The sequence below is a fragment of the Dromiciops gliroides genome, chromosome 1 (genome assembly GCF_019393635.1).
Source record: "Dromiciops gliroides isolate mDroGli1 chromosome 1, mDroGli1.pri, whole genome shotgun sequence".
Taxonomy (NCBI): Eukaryota; Metazoa; Chordata; class Mammalia; order Microbiotheria; family Microbiotheriidae; genus Dromiciops; species Dromiciops gliroides.
Genome location: NC_057861.1, coordinates 250,539,217 through 250,560,455, shown reverse-complemented (window position 1 = coordinate 250,560,455; position 21,239 = coordinate 250,539,217). Strand labels below are relative to the sequence as shown.

Genomic DNA, 21,239 nt, shown 5'->3' with positions numbered 1-21,239 from the left:
CCCCTGTATGGTCTCTCTCCACTGGCCATGCACGACCGTTTCTCTCCCCAACCGTGGATTTCCTATTACTCTCGTTACGACTCACTGAGCCCCAGGCCCAAGGATAATGATGTGTTGTTTCTTGGTAGCATAATTTGTCACACGTACATTTTTTCTTCTTCTTCTCTTGCAGAAAGCTCTGCTCCCTCTCTCTCTCCCTCTCTCTCCTTCTCTCTCTCTTCCTCTCTCCCCCTCTCTTTCTCTCTTTTCTCCCTCTCCTACATTTTCTTGCTGTTGCTAATTCATGGTGATCAAATGATGTACGACAAAATAAATTGTAAAGAGTGACTGCCTGGAGTTGGGAACCAGAAGGTGTTTTTCCCCCTCCCAAGGAGCGAGGAAACCTTTAAAAAGGAAGGACAATTGATTTTTGGGGGGGAGCTGAAGTGAGCCTTTACTTTAGCAGCTGATTGAGACCAGGTAAGTTTCTGGCCTTCTGTATACCATGTATGTGTTTTGTTTTGTCTTTCGGATTGTTTGCTGAGGGGGCAGTGAGGGAGTCTTTCAGAGGGGTCGTGGGGTACTTGTGTGACAAACGCCTTGAAAGAATAAACTCCCATTGCAAGAACTGGGCAGACCAGGGAGAGGCAGGGGAGGGAGAGAGAGAGAAGGAAGAAGGGGGGGGCAGGAAAAGGTGGGGAGGGGAGACAGGGGAGGCGGGGAGAGGGGGGGAGGAATTGACCGGGTCCACTTAAAGCGAGAGACTCTATGAGCTGTTCCAGGAAAGCCAGAGCGGGGGTGGGGGTGGGGAAGTGAAAAGGGGGAGAGAGTAAAAAGGAGGTTGGGGTTCACCTGGAACTGGGCATTAAAAGTGGCTTGGAGAATTACCAGTCTCTAGTCAAAGGAAGGAGCTGAAGAGCCGGTGCCAGGACAGAGTGATCTGCAATGGAAGGAGCAGGTCTCTGTGGGATCCCTCTGACGGGGAGCGGCAGTGGCGGCGGCGGCGGCAGCGGCGGCAGCAGCAGCAGCAGCAGCAGCAACAGCAGTAGCAGCAGCGCTCTTCGGAGCGGGATGTGGGCACAGAGGGTCTCTTTCTCCTCAGCCCTGGAAGGTGCAATTACAGGTTAAGAAAAAGGGCGTATCGGTTGTTCCTTGGTCCCCTTCTTCCCCACCCCCACCCCCTCCCTCATCTGACCCTCCACCTTTGTAGGGCCAAAGAACCGGACGCATCTGACTTTTTTTAAAAAAACAAAACACAGTAGTTGGAGGCAAGGGAAGGTGGGCTAGACCGCAGGGCGCCTGAGTGCTGGTTTGTATGGGGCTGTTGAGAAGGGAACCAGGTTGAAACTACCGGCTGCCAGTGAAAGATCAGATCGTAGGATAGGGCAGGAGGGCGCACCAGTTCCCCACCTGCTTACCCCCCACCCCCTCCCCAGCTAGCTAGCTTCCAACTTGAACTTCACGTAGTTACCGGAGTTAAAGCGACAGCGCCTTCTGCCCAGGAGAAAGAAACGCCAGGACAAGGGAGCCCTCCCCCCCGCCACCCCCAACCTAGAACAGCTCAGGTGCTAACTGTGTTCCAAGTGGAGAGCGCTAAACTTCAGGGCTTGGAAATTCAAGGGGGCGGGAGGTAACCTCCGCCAGGTTTCAGAGCATCTTTGCAAGATTAGCAAAACCGAGTGGCGGAAGGAGCAGCCAACAGTTTGAGAACCAGGAGAGCGGGCAGGGCCAGGGTGGGGGAAATGAGCTCGAATTGATAAGGACAGCTCCCCGCCTCTCGGGAGTGCACTGAGCTAGTCACCATCGCGCTCCACTGCACTTTTCCAGAAGAAGAAAAGCCTTTATTTCCTCCATCAGACTGCTATTAGCATAGCCGTTCCTAGGGACACCACGGATAATCGAAGATTCCCCCGATCTGATTTGATTTTTCAAAGGCCAAGAGTAGCCCACTTTACAGGCTGCTCCCGTCCCGACCTGCCAGAGCACAGCTTCTTTCCCCTTACCCCTCCAAACAAACAGAACTACGAGGAGCCCAGCGGAGGAGGGGACGCACAAGTTGGACTGGAACCTGCCACAGTCGCCTTTCTCCTAGAGCGCCCCCAGCTCGGTCCTTCCTGGGCTCTTCCTTTCCTCCGGTTTTGGGCATGGACAAGAGCCCACGAGTTTACTCGGCCTTAACAGCCCCATGCACCACTTTGCCGTCGCCGCCGCTGCTGTTGCTGCCTAGCGCAGTCAGGGTTGTTTTAGGAAAGTGAGGGGGTCGTGTGTGAGTGGGGGGTTGGGGAGGGGGAAGTCGCTGGGAGAAGAGCAGGGACCCAGATCTGTTTGGCTTCAAGAAATAAAGCCCGTTCTGGTACTGCTCACGAAGACCAGTACTCTCTGAATCATTCTCCATATATCAGTGGCAAGAGGGAGTGCTGGACCAGGGGGCAAACTGTGTATTTATTGTTGTTCTCCGCCCTCCCCCTCCCCTCCACACCCTTCCCCACCCCAACCACACCCCATCCCCTCCACCACCTTATTTCCCCCCCATTGCCCCCTCCCCATCCCCCACCCCTGTTTGCCAGGTTGGAGGAGGGTTTAAAGCCAGGTGCGCTGAGGCAGCTCGCCATGTCCAGATCCGGGGATAGGACCTCCACCTTCGACCCCAGCCACAGCGACAACTTGCTGCACGGCCTCAACCTGCTGTGGAGGAAGCAGCTGTTTTGCGACGTGACCCTCACGGCCCAGGGCCAGCAGTTTCACTGCCACAAGGCCGTTCTGGCCTCCTGCTCGCAGTACTTCCGATCCCTTTTTTCCAGTCACCCCCCTCTCGGGGGAGGGGTCGGCGGCCAGGACGGCCTGGGGGCCCCCAAGGACCCGCAGCAGCAGCAGCAGCAGCAACAGCAGCAACAGCAGCAGCAACAGCAGCAGCAGCAACAGCAGCAGCAGCAGCAGGAGGAGCCGGGAACTCCTTCCTCCTCCCCCGACGACAAGCTGCTGGCCAGCCCACGGGCCATCAACAATCTGGTGCTGCAGGGCTGTTCGTCCATCGGGCTACGCCTGGTGCTGGAGTACCTGTACACGGCCAATGTGACCCTCTCCCTGGACACGGTGGAGGAGGTGCTTTCAGTCAGCAAAATCCTGCACATTCCCCAGGTCACCAAGCTGTGCGTGCAATTCCTCAACGACCAAATCTCGGTCCAGAACTACAAACAGGTGTGCAAGATCGCCGCGCTGCACGGCCTGGAGGAGACCAAGAAGCTGGCCAACAAGTACCTGGTGGAGGACGTGCTGCTGCTCAACTTTGAGGAGATGCGCGCCCTGCTGGACTCGCTGCCGCCCCCCGTGGAGTCGGAGCTGGCGCTCTTCCAGATGTCCGTGCTTTGGCTGGAGCACGACCGGGAGACCCGCATGCAGTACGCGCCCGACCTCATGAAGCGCCTCCGCTTCGCCCTCATCCCAGCCCCAGAGCTGGTGGAGCGGGTCCAGTCAGTGGATTTCATGCGCACCGACCCGGTCTGCCAGAAGCTGCTTCTGGACGCCATGAACTACCACCTGATGCCCTTCAGGCAGCATTGCAGGCAGAGCCTGGCCAGCAGGTAAGAGACAACAAAGAGGATGGGAGATTGGCGGGGGGGTGGGGGGGCGTAGGAGGGAGACTGAGAGAACCCTGGAAAGAGGGGAGGGGTGCCTTTGAGGAGGGAAGGGGGTGGGGTGGGGGTGATTCTTGGATAGGCTTAAAATGCAAACAATTAAGACATTTCTTCTGAAAGTTAATTTCAGTATCCCCGAAGGGTCAATAGAGATTTGGATGACTTGAAGCCCAGTATAACCTAAATTCCCATTTCCTAATAAAATTAGGCATGGTGGGCTCATAGGCTGACTATGGCACAGGCAGATGTGGGGGGGTGCTGGGGATGGGGCAGTTAAAAATGATGCATGTGCAAAGCTCCTTGGTAGCCCCTATAGTTAGTACCCCCTCCAAGTCCAATTATAAGCTGCCTGCTTCCTCGAGGGAAGGGCTTCAGTAATGAGATGTCCCCCCCTTCCTCTTGCAGTCTTAGTTGGGTGATCAGAAGCGCTAGAGTGTTGCTGGAATTCAAGGAGAGCACCGCTGTTCTCTCTGTCAGACCCTCAAGTTTGGTTTTTGTTGTGATTTTTTTTTGGTAGTTGATGTTTGTTCCTTTTCAAGGTTATAATTACTGAGGTGCTTTGTCTGTTGGTGATGCTGCTGGAAACCCTGTCATTCATCTGCCCAGGAAAACTTTTCCATCTTATGGAAATCCTTTCTTTTCGCTTTCAAAGGTGGCGCACACCAAACAGATGTGTTAACCCGAAGGGGTTAATGGTTCCCTGTGACGGGCACTGTCCAGCTTATTTTGGGGGGGAGGGTGGATAAATGGGACAAAATTATGAGGCATAGACTATATTTGTTGGGCAAGAGTTTAATGTATGTTTGATCTGGAGTCACAAAGCTTTTGGCGAGTGGGTTGCTCTCGTTTATAAAGGTGTTGTATGTTGCCAACAGGATTACATTGAAAGGGCCAGGTAGGGAGAAATAATGCCTCTTAAGAACACAGTTGTGGATAAGGGATTCTAAGGATGGGCAGCCATCACTTGCTAGTTTCAATTTTTAAAACCTTATTATGAGCCTTGGCAGAAGGGTTTTGTTCTTGACTTTAAAGAAAAATAGTGCTTCGTATTTACATGCTAAGCCACTAATGATTTAAAACGCCAGACCAGGCTAGTATAGGTCCGCCAAAATGTTAAATTAACTGAAAGTATTTAAAATCCATCCTCACATTCTTTTACCAGGTTGAGCTCTAAAAAGGTGGCATCTACTTGGTACAGCCATGTGGGCTTACATGTTTGTGTTTTAACCATAGTGCCTTTATATACTCTTCATAACTAAGGTTTCTAACACGTCATTTTTTCAGTTTTCTGGACAGCTCTGATAGTAAGGTGAGAACTGTGGCATGGGCATACTTAGACTGGGAAGTATGTATAGTTACAAATCCTGGAAGACTGTAGGTAATGAATTAATGGATTGGGAGGTCAGAGTATGAAAAGTAAAATAAGAATCAAAGGAACAAGGCTGCATCTAGACCTATGATTGAATAATGAACGAGTAAAGTACAAATTCAAAGAGAACATGCTTGTTTTTATTTTGTAAATTTCTCTTTTGTCTAAAACCCAGAATGCTAAAGATTCACTGTGGTGGCCTAGCATTTCAATATCAAAAATTTTTGTGAGTTTTCAGTCCACATTTTAACTTTTATCACAACTAAAAGGGCATTGTACTTAAAATAAATACATAGAACCTGTTCATATTCAAAACTTGGACAACACTGCCCTTCAGTCTAAGTCACAAACCAAAACACCAACATATAATATAACCTTTACAAATTTAGTATGCACTCATATAACCAAATTGATACAGATAATCCCTTCTAGAATTTCACCTCTTCCTATGAGTGTCTTTGAATAATGTGCTTTCTTTTTTTAAAAATCATGTATAAAAAGAAATTTTGAGAACCTTGTGTGGACTTTAAATCACTAAATACTACCTAGAATTCAATATTCAGAACAGTTGACTTTCAAAATGCAAAGTCCACTACCTATTTTAGTTGAGATTCTGCACACCACCTGGGGCATGCTGGGGCTTGAGTCCTGGTGGATTGCTAAGATACCAGGCTGTCTGGTTCAGTGAAGATACCTTCCAGCTTCACTGGTCCGTATCATTTGAAGGATATGTAGTGGTGTTCTGACCACTGAATGCTTACAAGTGTCATGGATGCTGTAAGAATCTGATACTCTTGCCGTAGGAAGGAAACTGTATTTTCCTTTAAAGGAAGAAGATTCAGGGGGAAAAAAATCTTTCATGTCAACCCACACTGTTGATTCTATAACAATGTAATGTTGTTACTTCGTGGCAATTATTGAAAACTAATATTTTAATTTTTTCAGTGAACTAAATATTTAATAATATATTTTATTCACAATAATGAAAAGAGAATTAACAGTGAAGTTTTCAACATTAATATAGGCTGAGTTGCAGCTTTCGGTATTTTATCTTCCCTGTTTCTTCATCTGTAGCATATTAACTTACATTGTCAGGTTCTCTATTCAGATTTACAAGAAAAATGGTTTTTTATTATCATATTTGAAATGAAATTATTTTTATTTAAAGACATTCTTAAAAAAATTAAAAAGCACCTTAGTCATGATTTGAATATTTATGTGACATTCCAAATGTGGAATATGGAAGTTTCTGAAATCCAGAAATTGAAGTAGAAAATTAAATCTGACTGGTCTGTTGGGCTAAATGCACGATGTGAATAAATAATATCACTTAAAAAGTAAATTGACTTAAAAATTACATGCATTCTCTATATAAAGTATAATGTAATAATACCTTGCTAATACAGTAGTAAAGACATTCTAAGTATTCTTTTCAAGATATTTGTATTATATTTTTAATGAAAATACCTACAAAGAAAAAACAATTTATAAATATCGAGGCTCATTATTGCCTTACTTATATTGCTTTACTGAGTTTATGGCTCTTGGTTAGGTTAATAATGTCAAAAATTAATAAAGGACTATGCAAAATTTAGTATATTTACCAAATCAGAGTCAAATAAATAGACATTACTAAAGATATATGAATGGAAATCCACAAAAAATGTTTTAAAGTTTTCCATCAAAGGTCTATTTCCCTAGAAGAAACACTGAATTAAGAAAATGAAAACCTCTTGAAAAGTTTCTGAAAATATCAAGTACTGATGTTTAGACCTGTATGTGATATTTTTATTATTAGGCAAATGGTAAGGAAGTACTATGGAGAACCATATAGTACACGAAAATTAAAAAGTTTTTTATTCTAAATACACCTTGAACTTAACTGAAAAGTTCTTTACTAATAATTTGCTTTAGGGGAGGAAGGGAAGCCAGTATTTTCCCCCAATACTAACTTTAAAAATAATAGCACAAAATCATTTTTATGGGTTTGCAATAGTTAATGTTTTAACTTCAGCTAAAGGAAAGTATGTTAGAAAACATAATGCGCTATCCCCAAAGTAACATTTCATGTTGACTTGTTTTTATATATTATGGTACAACTTAGGTAAACCATCTAGGATTTTCTCTTCAAATTTTAAGGCATGAAGCAATAATAGTCATGTTTTTGAAGGCCACCTGTCACCATTACTATTTTCTAAGGAATGCAGGCTGTTTCCCTACAAAGATTTCCCTTCATACAGAGTATATTCTATGTGAATACATGCGAGAGGAAATATTGCCCAAGTTGCTGGGATAACCTCTGTATAAACATCAGGGGTGCTGATAATCTAGCTGCTAGAGTGATGCTTCAGTGGCTTAAGATGTCACCAGATAGTATCCTGAGATCCCTGCCTAGCTCAGTTCAGAGTTGCTGAGTTTGGTGTGTTTAAAGGACGATAGGCTTAAACAAGAAAAGGGCTCATTTAAAATTCAGGCACAGCATTTTCCATTGATCCTGGCCTTACCAACCCATTCTATATTTTAACAATGCAAACTAAATGTCCTGTTTATAGCTCCTCCAAACTGTTAATCCTCTACATTAGTTCTATCATCTCAGATATTAGATTAATAACTAGTGAGATATTTATATCCAAAGTGACTCAGCCATTCACATAAATATTCTATTACTTGAAATAACATTGATCACAAAATTGTATCACAGGTGTGGGATAGCAATATTTTAAATAGTCTTCCAAAGTGACTGAAATGAAAAGGACATCAGAACCAACAGTTATCATAATTTTATATTTGGAAAATGACTTGCAGGCAAAATTCAAGATTAGGATTAAGATTATATATATATATACATATATATATATATACTTTTCTTTTATGTTAAAATGATACTCACTCATGATCTCATAGTTCCATCACTAATCAAGCAATTTTCTACTTTTTTAAAAAAGCTAATACTATCTCATCTTCCTCAGCTCTCCTATCTCTCCAAAAAGAGGTTATAAGAATTAACTAGCTAAGCAACCAACTCACTACAGGAGGCTTTGTTTGATCATCTTGCAGCTGGAAGGATAACTGAAGCCATCTATAGTCAATCCAAGTGGTAGATAAAAATTGGTTTCACCCTTCAATGATAGAAGAGGAAAATAGGATTTAAAATTATTTTATTTGGAACAAATTGGGGGGATTAGTACTTGAGGTGTCTCATGTTTAAAAGAATCTCTACTAATATTCTCATTATTATTTTTTACAGAGAAGTTTTTTAAAAGCCTGAGATAATACCCTCAGTGTATTTTTCAAATGTAAAGTTATGGTTTCAAGGTAAAAGGTTGATAGCAAAAACTTCAGGTCAAGATTTAGCTAATTTTTGTTTTCATTATTATTGTCAAACTGAAATAGGTAAGAGGTCAATCACGTTTTCAAGTGTATGACTGTTCTATACCCCACATTTCCTGGATAAGCAGTTCACAGTGTTCCATTTGGGAAACCTGGCAAGTGTGCTGAAACAGTTGGAGATTTATGTCAAGGGAGGTGATATGTATTGTGGGGAGGAGGGCAATGGTGAGGAATCTGGTGATTTCTTAGTCATTGGTCTTGTATTTCATCGATCACTAAAGTTCCAATGCTTTTATTACCAATCAACTAAGTCAATCATCTAAATGAAAAGGTCAGAGATAGCCGTGAAGTCCCAGCCTGTATCCTCAACTTCTTGCTTACTTAAATTGTCAAGGATCCCTAATTCCTGATTCAATCCATTTGCTTGCATGAATGGGAACATTCATTCTTTTCCTGTCACCATGCAATATTAGGAACAAGTATGATTAGGATCAAAACTTATGATTCTATTCAGTTCATTGTAAAAACCATTCCAGAAAAGAAGAATTAGAAATGAGACAATGTTTCTACGTATTTTAACAGCTACATGGATATTGATGGTGGAGTTGGGGTTGTTTTTGGTTTTTGTGCATGTTGCTTTGTTTTGTTGTGGGTTTTTTTTTTTAAGTGAGGCAATTGGGGTTAAGTGACTTGCCCAGGGTCACACAGCTAATAAGTGTTAAGTGTCTGAGGCCGGATTTGAACTCAGGTACTCCTGACTCCAGGAGCTAGCTGCCCCTGTGCATTTTTTTTTTTGTGGGAAGAAATCCTAATATATTTTTATAATTGCCTTGGCTCTTTTACATTGGATGTATAGACAAAATATCTTTAAAAGACATAACAATATATTATTTTCTTGCCTGCCTCCAATTTTTATTTTATTATATTGACAATAGTAGTCAATAATCAATAAATATTTATTAAGCACTTTGTGCCAGGCACTGTGCTAAATGCTAGGGATAAAAAAGGAAATATAATACAACCTTTGCCTTCAAGAAGCTCACAATCTAATGGGGGGGGTGCTGCTAAGTGCTAGGGACAAAAAGGGAAATATAATACAGCCTTTGCCTTCAAGGAGCTCACAATCTAATGGGGTGGGGGGAGAGGACCAATACAGGTGGTTGGAGGCTACCCAAGTTCAGAGCATGATGAAGTCCTGCCTCATTGATGAGAAATGAATGACCTGAGGAAGGGAAAGTTTCAGAGTTGATTTCATCTTGAAGAACAATGAGTTTCTGGAGATTATGAAGTTCAGGAAAGCACATTTTGCAGATTTCAATAAGTCTAAAAACATTATCACCCAATTGGATATTGTATTAGGCCATAGAACCTCCTTCCTAACTTTTCTTCAGGCTATAAAGTGTTAAAAGCGCACTTAAGGAATGAATTTTCCAGGTACTTTCCACCATTCTCAACCATTCATTGCCACTGAGGACTCAGATAAGTGGATGCTAAGATTAGCCACATTTGTACTGGCTTTGTTGAAAACAAAATGAATCAATGTTTACAGGACTTAGAGAAATCAGTTGAATATTCAAAAAGCATTTATTCTGTACCTGCCAGGGAGCAGAACATTATGCTAAATGCTGGGGAGACAACAACAAAATGAAAAAATAAAATAACCTCTACCCTCAAGGAACTTACATTTTATGGGGAAAGTCTTTCTGATGATGAAGAAAAAAACAAAAACTTTTGGTTTGGGTCTATGAGGGAAACTTTCAAAGACTTGAAGCTTGAATTTTGACTAAGGATGCCAGTCATCTAGGTTCTTAAAGGATGGGGTGTTACAGTGGTATTAGTTGCATTTCTTGGAGAACAGTAAAAAGGAGACAACTAAATAGTTGGCTACCTGTTCATGCTTCTAATATGCCCTTACCTTCAGGAGATAAGTCCAACAGCTAGAAATAGTGATTATGAAAGTAGTCATAGGGACTGGATTGAGAAATAGAAATTAAAAGCTATAGGCTGAGCTTGCCTTAAATTCACTAGTTATATTATCAGAATTTTAAAATGACATTTCATTCAGATACCATTTTGCATATTCATAGGTTTTAATAGTATAAAGTAAGATTGTATCTAATTGAAAGGCATTCCATTTATAAGTCCATCTCCTAAGAAAATTATGTTAGCAATTACATGTTGTGTCAACTAAAAATAAGACATTTTCTGTATTCTGCCACTCTTGGGATTCTCAGAAAACAAGTAACTTGTCCCTGAAACTCCAATGTGCTGTTTAGAAAACTCACAATCCTTATGACATTGAGGATGGCTTTTTTTTAAAGACTGCATATTATACTTTTGCAGTGTTGACAAGGAAATCCTCCATGCTCTAAGATAATAAATAAAAATAATAATGAAAGCTAATATTTATATAGTGTGATAAAAATTATTTGTGGTAAAGATTAATATTGGAAGTTTTAGCTGAATCATTTGAGAGATTGCGCATGCTACTGAAGCAGCTTTTGAAGGACCTCCCCTTTTGGGGAGGAACATTCAAGAACACAAGAAACTTCTGGAACGCCAACTTAAAATCGAGGGTGGAATGGAAGTTCAAGTTCTCTGGCTGTTAAACTTAGCCATGGTGGTGCACTGGTGAGGGGAGTTCAGAAACATGTGGTTGGTGTTCGGCCTTGGGTGTGCTGGTTCACGGCCTGGTGGGGCAGTTTGGGATTCAGTGAGTTTTATAAAGGAAAATCTTAAATTTCTATAAACCAGCTTAATCTCTGGGATCAAAGAGATTAATCTTAGATCTACTTCCCTATTTCCTTATTTCCCTAATTGATTTCACCTTTTGTTGTGTAATTAATTCCCAAGCAATAAAAACTAATCCCTCTCTGATTAAATCTTAGAGGCTCCTTTTTCGTATTGATCTGGGAGATATATATATAAAGGAAAAGTTAAAGGAGATTAATGCTCTGTATATCCAATTTTAAATCTCACAATAGTCTTTACTATGTGCCCAGCACTATGCTAAGTGCTTTACAATTGTTATCTATTTTGATCCTCACAGCAATCCTGGAAGGTTGGGGCTTACTGTTATCTTCATTTTATAGATGAGGAAACTGAGGTCAATAGAAAAAATAATTTTTAAATCTTCTCTTTACCATTTCCCTTTCATACAAAAGACTTCTCAGTGAAAATAATGAAACAATGGTAACAACAGGAAGGTGAAATAATAAAGAACTAAGGAGAATCTGAAACAGCAGGAAAACAAAAGGTATTGTGAGAGTTCAAGAAAAAGACCATTATTAGTAAGTGAAAAAAATTGAGAAGAATGAGAAGCAGAGGAGACAGCAATCAATCAATCTCCAAACACTTATTAAGGCTTACTATGGACCAGTCACAGTGCTAGGTGCTAAGGATACAAAGAAAAAAATGCAAACTATCTTTGGTCTTGTGAGACTTATATTCTAAAAGAGGAGATAACATGTTCTTCTATAGGAGGCTTTGTGTAAGACTACTTTGGTAGAATTTATATCTTCTTTGTAGATCTTACATGTAAAATATATACAGAATGGATATAAGGTAATTGTAGAATGGAAGGCACCAGCACCTGGGGGCCAGGGCAGGTCTTAGGTTATGCTTAACCTAAGTCTTAAAGAACGCAAGAGACATAGGTGAAGAGGACAGAGCATTGCAGGCATGAGAAACTAGATAGATGATAGATGATTAGATAGATAGATAGATAGATAGATAGATAGATAGATAGATAGATAGAAGTATGGATGGATGGATGATAGATAAATGGGTGGATGGAAGATGGATTGATGGACAGATGAATAGATAGATAGATAGATATGGATCTGAGATGGAGCATCTTGTGTGATAAATAGCAAGTAGGACAGTAAGGATGGAATGTAAAGTATGTGAAGGGGAGTAGTGTGTAAGATTAGAAGTGTAGGAAGGGGCCAGATTGTGGAGTTATAAATGCTAGATAAAATAATCATAATTGATCCTGGAGATCATAGAGTCACTGGAATTTATTGATTAGGAGTTAAAATTGTCAGATTTGCACATCAGGAAAAGTCTTTGGCAGCTACATAGGGGGATAGGGGATAGTGAAAAAGACTTCAAGTAGAGAAAGCACCAATTGTCATGAGAGCCTGTGGTGAAGTGTTAGAGGGGAGAGACAGGCAGATGACAGACAGAAAGAAACAGAGTCACAGAGACAAAGAGCCAAAGGGAGAGAAAGAGAGAAAAAGAAAGAGAAAAGACAGAGATGAAAAAATTTGAAAATTGGTTGGAAATAGGTGGTGAGTGAAGAGCGAGGAGTTGAGAGAGAAACTAAAGGGTTAAGGGAATGCAAATCACAAAAAAGAAGAAAAATTAGAAACAAGGGAGGGTTAGATGAGGATATACATAGAAGTAATTTAATTCTATATATTTATCCATTATTTGACTAGTCTATTAGTCATAGATAAGAAGTAGTATTTATTTGGGGAAAACCTTTGTGTTAAAACCTTTGAAAACCTTTGGAGAAACACTCCCTGCAGGAAGAAAATTTCAACAGTGACCTCTAAGTCAATCAAAATATTTCACAAAAATCATAATGTAAGGAAGCAGTTTCAGAAGTGCCAGAGGTCAGAGTTAGAAGTGAGTAGAAAGCAAGGCTGCTTTTATGCCACCTCAATGTCTTATAAGGTTGATAAAAGAACTGAGAGTTGGAGGAAAGCTACAAAACCTTTCTTAACAATACACGTAATGCAGGGCCTTGCCTACAAGGGGAGCTTGTGATGATCATCATAGTGATGATCATAATATGCTCTATTATCCCAATTGACTGATTAGGAAATTGTAGTCTTGCAGAAATTATTGGGAAAAGAGAGGTTAAGATTGTCTTACAGTTTAATTCAGGGGCAACAAAATTGATGTGTGAAATCGGGTGTGCTGAGAGGAGGCAAGTTAGGAGGGACTTACTATACTGATACCTAGTAAAGAGTTGTTAAATCTGTTCTTTGCATATGTATATGAACAGTCATGGCTGTCCTAGTTCTTAAAGTGAGGTGGAGGATATCCTTAGAATGAAACCCAGAGTGCCAATGGAAAGTGGACAAAGGAAATGGAAGCTGTCCTTCTATTACACTCAGAGTTGACCCGAAGTTTCTTCCTCTAAAGACCAATTTTTAAGCAATACAACACAGGATAAGAAAATGATTAATTTATAAAGTTTTAAATACTTTATCCCCTATGTTTTTATTTTTTTATTTTTGATTTTTCAACTAATAAGCGTTTATTTTGTACCCTGTTACTTTTTCTTCCCCATTTAAAAAGGAAGAAAAACAAAACTTATTTAACACATGTTCATAGTCCAACAAAGCACACATCCATATTAGCCATGTCCAAAAACATGTCTTATTATACACCTTGAGTCCATCATCTCTTTCAGAAGGTGGGATAGCATTCATCATCATGAGTGCCCTGGAATCATGGTTATTGCAGTGATCGGCATTCTCAAGCCTTGTATTTTTTTTTCCAAAGGATTAGCAGGAAGGGTACTTCTTTACTCACTTAATCTCATAAACTCAACTTTGAGATTTTATTTACTGATACTTTCCAATTCTTGATTTTGGCACGTAGGTCCCCACTGTACCCAAAAGAGTGTTAGCAAATTGCACCTGCATGAGGACTCACTGAATTCAGTCAGAACTCAGCTGAACCACCACTGTATGGAGACTGACACACTGGAGGCTGCAGAGAAGTGAACGGAAGAATTTACAGTCATTTTCACTTCCTTGCTTCATTTGCCTTCAGGTGCCACCGAAGATAGGCTGGGATGAGACAAACAGAATGAAAGTGAGGAAAGAATAGTGTGAATATCAGAGTAGAAAGGAACATCTGAAAACATGAAGACATTCATGAAGGATATGTGGGGGGAGTATACACCTGTGCATGTGGTTTGTGATCCAAAATCTGAGGATTGGAGGAAACTGGATTTTTCATGGAATGCATTTGCAGTGCTTACTACATCTATCTATCATCTGTCTATCTATTATCTATCTACCCATCTATCTATCTAAATGCATATATATATATATGTGTGTGTGTGTGTGTAGTGACATATACATGTATATATCTACATAGCTGTACAATATACATATACACATAAATGTACACACTTTGCCCCCAACAAAGCTCTCTTTCTCTTTCTCCCTCCCCTGTGTGTTTGTGTGTGTGTGTGTGTGTGTGTGAGAGAGAGAGAGAGAGAGAGAGAGAGAGAGAGAGAGAGAGAGAGAGAGATGCTTGGTTGATAAGTAACTTGTAGTCTTCTACCCAATGAGAAATTATTGGGAAGAGAGAGAGAGAGAAAAGAAATTGTCTTGGAAAAGAAAATCAAATAGTCACATTAGTAAATCTTGCTTTGGAACTGAACAATTTTCTATGGTTTCCAGACAGTTTTATCTACTCCAAACTGACAAAGTAACATAACTGACCTCCACGGAGAATTCTGTGTACAAGAAAACAATTATGAGGTAGTCGGGGATAATGAAGGTGGTGGAACTTAGAAGGAGAGAAATTTTAGATGAACCTTGGAATTTTGACAATTGATACTTCAAATGCAGGATAAGTGGTCTGATAATAATATAATGAATCTTGGCCAGTACTGTTCCATTGTAGAAAACAGATTTTATATTGCTAGTAACACAGGGAAATTTAGTATCACTGGTTGCTTGGGCAACTGGACCATATATCTAAGTGACAACTTCTGCCATAATCCTAACTGGATAGAGCTATCCTAATTGGAAGGGTATCAGTTATTTAACCTAAGATAATATCATAACATCTGTGGATAGGAGAAGAAAAACACAAATTATATTGGTCAAGGAATAACCAACTCCCAGAAGTGAGTGAGTACAAGGGAGAAGGAGAGACAGAGACAAATACAGAAAGAAAGATGGATGGAAGGAAAGAAGGGAGGAAGGAAGGAAGGAAGGAAGGAAGGAAGGAAGGAAGGAAGGAAGGAAGGAAGGAAGGAAGGAAGGAAGGAAGGAAGGAAGGAAGGAAGGAAGGGAGGGAGGGAGGCAGGAAGGGAGAAAGGGAATAATTGTATTTGAAAGCAGAGGACCTAGATTAAAATATCAGATCTGCTACTTAATATATGTATGATCCTGAATGAGCCTCATTTCCTTCAACAGCAAAATTAAGTTCAACTAAATTGTCACTAAGGTCCCTTTCAGCTCTAAATTTATGATCCCATGGCCCACAGAATCTTTAGGTATTAATGCAGATATAATAAAAACTCTCAAAGACTTATTTCAATATACCTGTGATTTCATTAACTATACCGTCCTTTACCAGTTCAGATAGCAAGCTCTCTTAGTTGGGGCCTAGAAGTTTTTCACCTTAAAGTCAAGCACACTGCAGTAGGTACTTAGTAGTAAAAGCTTGTTGGATTGCGTTGAATTTGGCAATGGCCTCTCCAAACAAAGTTAGGCTGGTCTTTAACGTCAGATGTACAGTCCATCATGAGAAGCATACCCAGAGCCTTTCTAACCTGGTAAGACCCACCAGAGCTTCCATTTTACTAGCAGAGCCTTCAAGTACCCAGATGCACCCCCAACCCCATTGCAATGAGGTATCAGAGCAGGAGTTCTGTGAATAAACAATTGAACACAGTACAAAACAATTCATGAGTACTGTCCTAACAACATCCAGCTTTACCTTTCATCCAGACTGACTCAAGGACCTGTGGGCCTTCCTGATTTTCCAGAGTGTATCCATTTCAGTTAATATTTGTATAAGATTGATCCCTGGGAATGCTTTTTTTTAAAAGATGCTGATTCCACTTTTCAGATAATCATTCCTCACCTCCAGCTTTCAGTGAATCAGAGTCTGTCATTTAGTCCTGTCAAGGTATTCCATTCATTTTCTAATCAGTCTACATGTCCATTTATCCAAGGAAGTTAAGAGAGCCAGAGTTATTTCATAAGGTACTTTGGGCGTACATGATGCTACCTGGACAGACCACAACATCTACTCTCCTTTTTTTCTGGATTTCTTACTGATGTCCTTGAGTTTGTCTCACTTAAGAGTTTATCTATATATGTTATCTATATGAGTACGCAGAAACAAAGTACTGAGTATGAAGTAAGACCATACAGTTAGGACTTTTAAACATTAATGCGAGGGCACTAGTGAACCTTGCGCCTCTCTCTGGAAAATTTTTCTTTAGTCAGTCAATCAAGAAGCATTTATTAAGTATTTACTATATGCCAGGCACTTATCTAAGCAGTGAAAATACAGAGAGGAGGATACACAATCCATGTCCTTAAGAAGCTCACATTCTAATAGAAGAGATAACATACAAAGAACTGTGTACATTTAAGATATACGCAGAGTACATACAAGGCACTAGCAGAGACAGTAGGCAATGGCAAGGAGAAACAGCAGCAAAAGCCTCCTTCAGAAAGTGAGGTTTGAGCTAAGTTTTAAAGGAAGTCATGGAAACCAGGAGGGAGAAATGATGAGGGAACACACTCTAAGCTCAGGGAAAGGGCAGTTAAAATGGAAGAACAGTAAGAAGGCAAGTGCCACTGGATGATAGAGAAGATTAAAATTTAAGACTTGAGAGGTAGGAAGAGTCCAGGTTATGAAGAGCTTTAAAAACCCAAGAGACAATTTTATATTTGAGTATCAAATATAGGTAGCCATGGTGGGGGGGGGGGAGTGTTGGGTAATGAAGCGATATGGTGGAAGTGTGACACAATCAGACCTGCGATTTAGGAAAATCAAGTTAGCAGTTGAGTGGAGGACAGCTTGGAGTGGGGAGATACTTAAGACAGGGAGACTGACCAGGGTATTGTAAGAGTCCAAGCATGACATGATAAGAGCATGCACCACAGTGGTGGCTGTATAGATGAAGAGAAGGGGACATAAGAGAGATGGCATGAAGGCACAAATGGAAAGACTGATTGAATGTGTGGAGTGAGTGCACAAGAGAAATTGAAGAAGAGCCCGAGGTTAGAAACCTGGATAACTGTTAGCATAGTTGTACCCTCAGTAGTAATAGTGAAGCTTGTAAGAGAGAAGGATTTCAGAAGAAAGATAATGAATTCTGTTTGGGGCATGTTGGTTTTTTAATTTTTATTTTACTTTTTTGTGGGGCAATTGGGGTTAAGTGACTTGCCCAGGGTCACACAGCTAGTAAGTGTCAAGTGTCTGAGACTGGATTTGAACTCAGGTCCTCCTGAATCCAGGGCTGGTGCTCTATCCACTGTGCCACCTAGCTGCCTCTGGGGCATGTTGTTTTAGATACCTACAGGACAACCAGTTTGAGAAGTCCCCAAAGTTGGTGATTTGGGACTATAGAGAAGAGAGAAACTAGGGCTGGGTATACAGATGTGGTAATCATATGTATAGAGATGATAATTTGAGGGGATGATGAGATCTTTGGGAGATGATAAGATCCTTGGTAGCTACATGCCCCATATGGCAGTTTCTATTGACTTCTGGGAGTTAAGCTTTATTCAGAAGATGTGCTCAGATAGTGATTGAACTATTAATTACTTAGCTGAATAATTCTTTTAGTCATTTGGCTTTTTGTAGATATTTAAAATTACAAATATTCTTATTGTTTCGTTGTGTCAGACTCTTTAGAATCCATTTGGGGTTTTCTTGGCAGAGATACTGGAGTGGTTTGCCATTTCTTTCTTCAGCTCATTTTACTGAGGAGGAAACCAAGGCAAACAAGGTTAAGTGATTTATCCAAGGTCATATAGCTAGTAAATGTTTGAGGCCTGATTTAAACTCAGGCCTTCCTGATTCCAGGCACAGCCCTCTATTCAGTAAGCCAACTAGCTACCCCTAAAATTTATTAATCTCAGTGTTATCCACTGTAATCAAAATGTATCTAAAATAGGTATATAGTTATATGCATATATGTATATATATATATATATATGTATATATATATATATATTGAGGAAGGTAGAGTGGAATGGAATGGTTAAGAGATGAATATATCTTTAAGAACATCCCAGAAGAAGAATTGCATAGAAAACAAAACGAAAGTGAACAAGCATTCTTGGTGGATGGTTTGGCATAGCCAGTCCTCATGGGATCAGCAAGACTTACTGCCTTGCTGTTCAGGGTCTTCAGTCATGCTGAAGACTCAGCTGAGGGCCCTATTACATGTACCATCAGAGCAGCCCTTGCCAGGGAAGCTAAAACTAAAGCCATCCTTGATTGGAATCAGTTGTCCAGTCTCCTCATTTTGCTCCACAACCACTGCATGGTTTGCTTCAAGAAACATGGGATCAAAAGATGAGACCAATTCTTGTAGGGACAGTTGTTTTCTGGGTATGTGTACACAGGGATAACAATAACCATTATCTCAATTGATCGCTTGGATATGGAGACAAAAATGAAACAGTCTCTAGCATCAAGAAACATAAGTTCCACAGGGGAACGTAACATGAACACATATACGGATATGCAAAAGAAATGCAAGATCATTTAGGGGGAAGGCATTAGCTGTTGGGATGGGGAGAAACAGGAAAGTGCTGTTATGGGAAGTAGCATTTCAGCTTAGCTTTGAAAGAAAGTAGGTGGTGCTGAATCTGAAGTCAGGAAGACTCATTTTCCTGAGTTCAAATCTGGCCTCAGACACTTACTAGCTGTGTGACCTTAGGCAAGTCACTTTACCCTGTTTGCCTCCGTTCCTCAACTGTAAAATGAGCTGGAGAAGGAATTGGCAAACCACTCCAGTATCTTTGCCAAGAAAACCCCAAATGGGTTCATGAAGGATCAGACATGATTTGAATAACTGAAGAACAACAAAAGGAATTCTAAGAGATAGGGAGAAAAGAGGGGAGTGCATTCCAAGCTTGGGAGACAGACTGTGCAGAGGGAAGGAGTGTCTTGTTGAAGAAGAGCAAGAAGACCAATTTGGCTGAACCAGAGTAATGCATAATAAGCCTAAAAAGGTGGATTGGAGCCAAGTTGTGAAGGACTTTACATGCCCAACAAAGGAGTTTGTATTTAATTCTGGAGGTCATAGCAGGCCCCTTGATTATGCTGTATGGTGATATTTTTTGACCTGTATATTGTCAGACTTTATCCTCACAATAATCCCATTAGGTAGGCTAAGCAGGTATTAACATCAGACCCATTTTACAGATGAGGACGCTGAAATTCAAAGAATGAACTTGTTCCCAGTCACAGAGCTAGTTACTGACTGAGGAATAACTCAGATCTGCATCTATTACTGTCAAATCTAATATTATTTCTGTTACATTATGTTTCTTAGAAAAAACATGAAGGAATTCCCAGTGAGTGTGAGCCTGTTTCATTTGGGCTCTGTGTGAGTCTGGGACTTCTCAAAATCACGATCATCTACTTTTGCCAGATTTAGTCCACTTGCCTCAGTAAATAGTCCTGGGCAAGTAGAAAACAAATTCTACACCAGCATTGACTTACAGATTATTTTCAGAACCCTCAGATTCCTGATAAACTTCAAATGCAAGTTGGGAATTGTTAGAACTGAACTTTGATCAGAGATCCTCCACCCTGAATTACTTTGAATCTCGATCTTGAATTGAGATTAAGATTCAGAACAGATTGGTGGTCATAGACCTCTGGTTCTGCTCAGCTTCTCATCTACGTCCTCAACATAGAAAAACAGAGAAACTTTCTGAAGCATACCAGAAAGGAAAACGAACCCTGGAAAATGAACACTTGACAGTGATAGTACTTTTACACTTTTTGTTATGTCCTAAGCTGTAGTCAAAACTGCCCACTGAAGGTAGCAGTATTTTAAACCTCTTAAGAAAGATATTTTACTCAGGGATAGCAAGAAAAAAAACTCATGCCCTTCTTGTAGTTGAATGCTTTGTTTATCTTCCATTGACCAGGCTCATAAAACAAACTTCAGGCAGCCAATGTGAAATTACAAAAGAGAACTCTAGGCAGATCATAGATATTATAGACAGCCTGATAGAGTTGAATGAGTCCTGTACGTTAGGTAACCCAGGGCCAGAGGAACTTAGATATACCAGTAGAAAGCTCATTTTGTTCTTCCATTCTCAAACTTTATGGTCACAGGACCCCTTTACACCCTTAAAAATTTTGAGAACCCTAAAGACCTTTTGTTAACGTAGTTTATATCTATCAATATTTACTGCAATAGAAATTAAATCTGATAATTTTAAAATGTGTTTAATAATTCATTTTAAAAATCAATAATAAACTCATTATGACATGTTTATGTAAATGAAAAATTACCATATTTTAAAAAATTAATGAGAAGATTGTTATTGCTTTTACATATTTTTGCAAATCTCCTTAATGTCTAGTTGAATAGAATATAGATGAATTCCAATATCTGTTTCTGTATTCAATCTTTTATAATATGTTGTTTTAGTTGAAGTGTTATCAAGAATATCTGGTCCCCCACAGATACACAGTTGGGAAAAGGAAGAGTATTATTTTAATAGGCATACAACATCAAAATCATTATGAAAATAATTTTGGCATCATAGAATCAATGAAGGAGGCTCAGAGAAACTCATGGGTCCAACATGAAAACCATACTTTGAAAACTACTGATCTAGTCAAACCCTGTCATTTGATAAATGAGGAAACTGAGGCCCAGAGAGGCTTAGTGACCTAATGAGTGTCATTGTAGCAAGTGACAGAGGCAGCATTCAAATCTAGGTCCCCTGACTTCAAATTCGGCACTTTTCATCACTCTGTGCTCTTCCTTGAACTTTTAGTGTTAGCTATGCCACTGGCTAGTTGTAAGACCCTGTACAGGTCTCTCAATAGGAGACCTCATGGATTTCAGTTCTCTAATTTATGAAGTGAGGGAATTGGAAAGGATGCTCTCCCAAAGATGTCTTCCAGTTCTAGCATTAAATGATTCCATGTTCCTAGAGAAACCAAGAAAGTGA

At 40.4% G+C, this 21,239-nt stretch overlaps 1 protein-coding gene across 1 annotated transcript in view; it reads left to right on the top strand.

Annotated features, from left to right (window-relative positions):
- The first annotated feature begins 2,584 nt into the window (after positions 1-2,584).
- Positions 2,585-21,239, top strand: part of KLHL14 (kelch like family member 14) — a 137,967-nt gene continuing 119,312 nt past the window's right edge. The window contains exon 1 of the mRNA XM_043975718.1: positions 2,585-3,560. Within this exon, the coding sequence (XP_043831653.1) occupies positions 2,590-3,560 (971 nt within the window). The 5' untranslated portion in view covers positions 2,585-2,589. The remainder of the gene's footprint in view (positions 3,561-21,239) is intronic.